Source organism: Xenopus tropicalis, chromosome 9, assembly GCF_000004195.4.
Source record: "Xenopus tropicalis strain Nigerian chromosome 9, UCB_Xtro_10.0, whole genome shotgun sequence".
In the NCBI taxonomy this organism is placed as follows: domain Eukaryota; kingdom Metazoa; phylum Chordata; class Amphibia; order Anura; family Pipidae; genus Xenopus; species Xenopus tropicalis.
The window spans coordinates 64,783,165-64,790,640 of NC_030685.2; the positions used below are offsets into that span (position 1 = coordinate 64,783,165).

A 7,476-nucleotide genomic window follows, 5' to 3' on the forward strand; every position below is an offset into this window, starting at 1 on the left:
GGCACAGGTACACGGGGCAATATGGCTGCTGGCACAGGTACATGGGGGTAATATGGTGGCTGCTGGCACAGGTACATGGGGCAATAATATGTCTGCTGGCACAGGTACATGGGGGTAATATGGTGGCTGCTAGCACAGGTGCATGAGGGTACTATGGTGGCTGCTGGCACAGGTACATGGGGCAATAATATGGCTGCTGGCACAGGTACATGGGGTAATATGGTGGCTGCTGGCACAGGTGCATGAGGGTAATATGGTGGCTGCTGGCACAGGTACATGGGGCAATAATATGGCTGCTGGCACAGGTATATGGAGCAATAATATGGCTGCTGGCACAGGTACATGGGGCAATATTATGGCTGCTGGTACAGGTACATCGGGGCAATATTATGGCTGCTGGCAAAGGTATATAGGGCAATAATATGGCTGCTGGCACAGGTACACGGGGGCAATAATATGGCTGCTGGCACAGGTACATGGGGCAATAATATGGCTGCTGGCACAGGTACACGGGGGCAATAATATGGCTGCTGGCACTCCAGCTCTGATAAAATGATATAAGAGCAAAGACAACTGAATTTTAATGTGTTCAATAAATGTTTATCCTGTTCGGCCCGCGACGTAAAGTGTGTTTTGAATTTTGGCCCCCTGTGCAATTGAGTCTCATCATAGCCCAAATCTTTTTTTAAATAGCAACTGTGTCACTCATGTGGCTTATGCCTTTTAAATAAATTTCTTTTTTGTATAATTATATTTGAGTAAAGGCTTGTTTTGTGGCACCCTTATACTGGCCAGAACTTTTAATATGAGGGTTTTTTTAACTCTTTTAACAGCTAAGATGCCCTATACGATGCCTGGAAAGGCATCATTTTCCTTTTAAAAGATCAAGTGTTATTTCCATCTCTGTATGTAATTATTTATATTCCTATTTTGCTCCCCTAGGAGTATCCATAACATAGCAGACTTCCTAGGCTCTAGCACCAGTGTCCCTGCTGCTTAATGCCAGCAGGACAATGCCCACTGTATGCTGCAGTTTAATCCTGCTCTAGAAGTACCAGGAAAAGTTTGCATCATATTAATATCCTAGCCAGATATATCACTAATACATCCCCATTGTGACTGTGACTGTGACAGTTGGATGATGCTGCGCTGAAGCTCTCTGGATCGTACCAATGACCAGTATTTAACTGACTTTTTGCCAGTTAGGAGCAGGAGATCCAGGAGCCTTTCCTTGGTGACTTTGCGAATAATTTGGAGATTTTGGAGTCAGAGCGACTTTTTTTTGCAGGAATACAGATTTTTATTGAAGAAGAAGAGACTAAGAAGACAATTTGATAAATATCAACATGGATAAGAAGAGAAAAAGAAGCAGAAGTCCAGAGAAGACCTCAACTGGTAAGGACAGCAAACCTATTACTAATTATCTATCACTCTGGCACAGGATGGGTACAAACATGATCAAAACTAATTGGTAATTACTATTGGTAACTGCACTGGTGCATTTTAATACCGGTTGGAGGTGTCCCGGGCAGGAGAGGGGCAGCCCTAATGTAAACAAATATACATTGCAGTATCATTAATGCACAAATTCAGAACCCCTCCCTTGTGAGCTTTTGGCAACACAATATGGACTTTATAGTGGGATTTTTTCAAGTATGTGTTGGCCCTAGAGTGATGCATCCTCCAGTTTTCAGGGAAATGGTATATTTATGGTGTTTTACTCCACTTTTTACTCAGCATGATAAATATACCCCATAAGGTATATGTATGGAATGAACTTTAAATTAAATATTTTTTAATTTCCCTAGAAAGAAGAGATAAGAAGAGGTATCGAGTGGAGGCCATAACACCGCCGGCCCTCGATATCAATAATTATCAGCTGGTGAAAAAGCTGGGTGAAGGCTCTTTTGGCAAGGTGAGTAATCAGGAGCCCGCGCAGTCAGCGCTAACTCCCACAGTGTCAAATTAGAGTTTACTACAGAAAAACCCACCTATTCATTGAATAGATAGAAAGTGAGTGAATTTTTCTGTAGGGAGCTCTAATTTCACACTTTGATAAATATGCCCCCGATAATAATGGGATAAAGTGGGGGATACAGAATATTTCAGTCTCTACTTCCCTTTATTGTTTCCATCAATACACTTTTGAAAAGAATAGGACAAGAATTTTCCTATTTAAGACATCAGTAATATCAGATTCACTCATGTCCTTACAAGGGACCAAGTAATAATGATTTCCTTCTTGCTTCTTTTGTAGGTGATGCTGGCTTCTTATGCCATCAAGAAGCAACACGTTGCCTTGAAGATTATAGAGAAGGAAAAGGAGATGAGCCACAAAGAAATCAAGACGGAGGCTGCGATACTGCGGTTAGGAAGGCTGTGTCCGTTTCTTATACGGGCATATGCAACCTTCCAAACTGAGGTACAGGGCAGTGAGTTTACTGAGGGCTTATTTTCCTCTTCCCAAGAATGCTTACATTGCTAATAAAAGTATTTCACATAATATATTCACAGTTACTCAGTAGATGGACACTATACATTTTATATTTTCTTTCCTGCCAGTTTTGTTGGCACAGAGCACATGTAGAGGGGATGGGGGGGAGTGGGCAGCAATAGAGCAAGAGCAAACACAGGGGGGATGCAAATTTCTATTGCAGGGGACCCATAGATGCAAGTTATGCTACTGGTTTTGCCTAACCTGCAGTTATATTTTTGTGGTAATTATAAAACAAATTTTATAAATTCTGTTCCTCTGTTCTGACCTAATTCTATACTTTACCTTTTGTTTTATAACAAGTCACTCGTATTATATGTGATGGAGTATGCCAGAGGCGGAACGCTGCACCAGCTTATCAAGCAAAAGGGATACTTCAGAAGCCATGAAGTGCGGTAAGTAACAAGTTCCTTGAGACAACCTTTGGAGATGGTGGGAGCTCCAGGTTCCCCCTAATTTACCAAAAGAAACAGCATAAGTGTCTTATAATTTTTATTTCATTTCCTTTTAAAGGTTTTATTCAGCAGAAATAGTAGTTGGATTACAGTTCCTGCAAGAGTATGGGGTTGTTCATCGGTAAGAACATTTCCTCTCTCTTTTTTTTTTATCTGTTTCTGGGCCTATTTCCCATCCCTGGGACTTTTCCCAAAGTCATCTGAAGTTTCCTTGAGAGACAACTTCGGGTGACTTTGGGAAAACAAAGCAATGCATTTGCCATCCCACCGGCGCTTTACATTCTTGCCGGTGGGATGGCATGTCAAGGAGATTAGTCGCCCGCAGTAACAAAGATTTATCGTGGGCAACTAATCTCCATGTGTGCCACGGCCCTAACCCTGAACCTTGTGCCTTATCTGGGGGAGCAATAGCCACACCAAAATATTTAATATCCCTAAATTCAAAGCAATAAAAGTAGTTAGATACTAAGAGTGCAGAATGACCAGGCCCAGATTTGTGGGTAGAACCCCTGTTCCTCTGTGATTTCTCCTATCATTCCCAGTCACTTTCTCTGATTTATTATAGTTAAGGTAACGGAATATTAACTAATATATGCCTTATAGGGACCTTGAACCAGAAAACATCTTGCTGAATAAAGAGGGCCACGTGAAGATCGCCGATTTTGGCCTAGCCTGTGTCCATGAGTTCAAAGGCTCAAAGGCCTACAATGGTATTAGTGGAGCATCAGGATATATGGCCCCTGAGGTATGAAACTTTGTTTACAGGGATACTGGTATGTCATGGCACTGTGTTTTATTAGAATATAATTACTCCTCTTCATTTATGTTCTAATTATTCCCATAGCTACAGTATGCATTTTACTATATTGGCATTTGGTTTGTTGATTTGATAAATAGTATGGGTACCAAAGGCAAATAATACTTGGCTCAGCCCCCTGCCTCTTGCCACCCAAACTGCTCACTCATCCACCTCTCTGCAGCTCAATCTATACACTAAACACCCAAAACTGCTTACTTATATAAATATATATATATATATTTTTTTTTTTTTTCTGTAGTGAGTAGACAATAACAACTCAGCCTCTATTAAATCTGACCCAAAGTGCTCGCATAGTTTGCTTAAGGCCCAGGCATTCCCAATCTACAATTTTATACCTGTTTTATTAAAGCATTAATATTGTTTGCTTAAACTGGGTGGTAATTTTAGAAATCTGTTATTTGAGCAGTTACAGATGAGGCAGGAATAATATAAAGAATTATTGAAGAATGTTTTTGCTATTTGATAAATTATCTTTCCTTTTAAGGTTTTGGCAAACACTGCATACAACGCATCGGCAGACTGGTGGTCATTCGGTGTCGTTGTTTATGAAATGGCCACTGGCAAGCTGCCCTTTTCGCCAGATGGAACCTCTAAAAAACAACTAGAGACCATCATGAACAGGGAGCCATATTATCCTGAACGGGTTAGGCCAGAATTGTGCGACTTCATAAAACAGGTTGGTAAAAAGGCATTGAGATTCTAACTGAACTGGGGCTGCTTGGGCCTCAGTGTACTTAAATAAAGGCAAGGACTTATTTTGAATCCTAGTCCACACATGGCTGCTGCCATTACAGTAATCCTGTTGCTTAAATCATAGGGAGTCCCGTGTCCTCAGTATCCAAATGTCCATTTCCCTTATGGCTTTATTTGGGCTTCAAATATCCTGATTACCTACAGTTTATATGTTAAATAGTCTATTATGATTGCACAGCTATGTGTAGGGTTGCCCCATTTGTCAGGTTTTAATCTGGACAAAGAGGCCTTGAAAAAACTAGCTTTCCGCGTCAAAACCAGGACAAAAAAAAGCCACAAAGCCTTTGGCTATAAATGTTTTTGTTTTTTTCTTGTGTAAATATTTTACTAAATGGTATAAAGCGAAATAACTGCAATTTTTAAAAACAATTATTCATTATTTTTTGTTTTAGCTTTTGAAGAAGGACGTCAAACAACGCCTTGGAGTGTGCGCCAATGTCCAGGACCACCCTTTTTTATCTTCGGTTAATTGGAGGAATGTTAAAAAACTAAGACTGGAACCCCCTCTAAAACCAAGAATTGTAAGTGCAAAACTGAATCTAGCAATGGCACTGAGCATTCCCCCAGAACTAACATAGTACCATGGTGGTATTAGTATGTATGTTTCCTATCACCTTAGCTGAAGTGAATAATTATTGGTGTTGTTTCATTCTTTCTTATAGAAACCAATTGATAGGCTCAGCAACATCCCCTTCCCAGTAAACAACATCAGTGGGACTTGCATGATCAAGGACATCACCTACACAGATCCAACTTGGAAGGACAAATAATTCATCTTTGTCCCACCAGCAAGGTAGAGGTTTGAGGTAGGCTAACATATTATTTCTAGAATGAATAATTGAGTTTAGAAATTTTAAAAAATTATTTCAGAAAATATCCCTGTGCTAAACACAGTTCTTTTGAGCTCTATTGACTGTGCCCCTGCATTTTCTGATGAGTAGTCTGTGCTGTTTGTAAATTTTCTGGTGTTTGGTGGTAGCAACACAGGAGAGGAGGGAGGTTGGCCCTGGGTGGTCAATAATGGTAGAAAGTGGAAGAGGACAAGCAAAAATTTATAGAATGCCCAAACCCTTATTTTCTGGCACACTTTCATACAAATTACCCAGCCTCCCAACCCCGGGTTACAGACCAAGTTTTTGAAAAATACGTTTTTAATTTTACCAAAGATCTAACACAATTGGGGTGTTCTTTCTGACCTTTAGTGAGGCTCTGCAACAGAGGAAGTCCCTCACTTATTATACTATGAGTGGGTAAAAGGAAGTCTGGAAGTGAATCATTCTCTATGCCTTGCATTCTTCATTCTTAATTTCTTATTAATATTTATTTATATATATAGGCAGTTACCGGCAAAAACCTTGTGACAAACTTGCCTATGTACATTTTCATAGCACAAAGGGACCTTTCAGCTTGAGCAATTATTAAGGAAATTCCTTAACTCGGGCAAAAATACCTTTTTTGCATAAGCAGGCTTTCTTAAATAACAAAATGTTTGGCGGAGCAATCATAAATATACCCCTAAAACTCTGTATTAGCAGCAATTATTTACCAGAATATTTTTTACAGATTGATTCCCATCAATGGTCATCCAAAAGCTGTGCAGCCATTCCACCATACTATCCGCTAACACCTGGCTTACTCCTCCACTTCTCCATCCTTTGATATGAGGTAAGTGTATCAATCCTTCAACAACCAACACAAGCACATGCTGTTTATTGCCATTCTCTATCTCTGACTTTTATAACTTGTTACTTCGCCTTCCTACTTTGGTTGCCAGCCAAGATTAGTCAAACTTTGAATCTACGATACTAGCAGACTGTTACTTGTGTGTCAGAGCCATAAATTCTATACTCCCTGGCAAAAGAATGAATAAGTGGAAATGAACCTAATTCTGGCCACCCTGACCAACCCCTCAGCTCATTGCAGGCAATAACTGTAGTTTACTGATTGATAAACCTGTTCTGCTCTACCTTATCAAACCTAAAAAGCATTGCCTCCTTTCTCTTTCACAGTAAGGTTCTCAATACCAACTGACCTAATAAGTGCAGGTTTGTAGCACTGTGGGATAGGTAAGTATCACCACCAGAGAAAGTACTTATATGCCTTTGACATACTTTCTTAATTAAGATTTATATATTGTTAGTAGCCACAGAGCTAAATTCCATCATAAATCTGATGCCACAAATATACTTCCACCACAATGGCACAGATGCAGGAAAAGTACTACAAGATCCTATGCCCAGACATATATCATCTGGAATATTGTCATCTAAGTACTTACTGGTGGTTATTTGTTGTTTTTGTTCTAAGTTTGAAAAAAAAAAAAAAACAAACAAAAAAAACTTTCCCTCCTTCCCGTGTTAATGCTAACCAGTTACTGTTTTACCTTTCTTTCCCTTTCCTCTCTTTTCCTTCCCCAGTTTTTTATAGCCTGTGCTGTCAACAGAGAGGAGGGTTGGGGGTGGGCCTAGCTGGTGGCCTGTGACTAGTTTATCTTCAATCTTTAGACAGTCACAAGCCACCATGGTACCCTCTGTTGTCACCTCAATCTACACCAACACTAACACTATTAGAATAACCTTGTTAATAACAGCTGAATAATAAGCTTAAGGATGATAAAATAGTTTTTTATAAAAGCAAAACAAGCCCGATAATAATAGGTTTATTATAATAAGCTTATTAACTTTAACAACCAGGTTTGTGCTGTTATCAGAGGGGAGGGTTGGGGGGAATAGTTGGTGGCCTGTGACTGCCTAATCTTTGGCCAGTCACAGGCCATTATGGTACCCCTCTGTTGACACCTCAATCTACATCTAACAATATTACAACTACTCTGTTGCAAATATGTTAAGGATGCTAAAATAGTATTTATACCAGCAAAACAAGCCCTTGATAATAGTAGGAAGCTTATTAACTTTACCAACCAGACACATAATTAATGACATTCAAATGGTAAA

The 7,476-nt window shown here is 39.7% G+C and overlaps 1 protein-coding gene and 1 long non-coding RNA gene across 3 annotated transcripts; both read left to right on the forward strand.

Annotated features, from left to right (window-relative positions):
• Positions 1–1,764: 1,764 nt before the first annotated feature.
• Positions 1,765–3,765, forward strand: LOC116407698 (putative protein kinase C delta type homolog). Of its 2 annotated transcripts, XM_031893548.1 has the most exons (5): positions 1,765–1,915; positions 2,258–2,422; positions 2,798–2,889; positions 3,008–3,070; positions 3,553–3,762. In XM_031893548.1, exons 2-5 carry the CDS (start codon positions 2,261–2,263, stop codon positions 3,698–3,700), a joined length of 465 nt encoding a protein of 154 aa, XP_031749408.1. In that variant the 5' UTR covers positions 1,765–1,915; positions 2,258–2,260; the 3' UTR covers positions 3,701–3,762. The 2 variants fall into 2 exon arrangements, with proteins under 2 accessions (XP_031749408.1, XP_031749409.1); XM_031893549.1 differs by lacking the exon at positions 1,765–1,915 and having other exon boundaries at positions 2,237–2,422; positions 3,553–3,765.
• A 511-nt stretch (positions 3,766–4,276) lies between these two features.
• LOC116407750 lies at positions 4,277–7,061 on the forward strand. The gene is made up of 5 exons (XR_004220548.1): positions 4,277–4,445; positions 4,915–5,043; positions 5,185–5,328; positions 6,086–6,187; positions 6,532–7,061. It is a non-coding gene; the product is annotated as an uncharacterized LOC116407750 (long non-coding RNA).
• Positions 7,062–7,476: the final 415 nt, after the last annotated feature.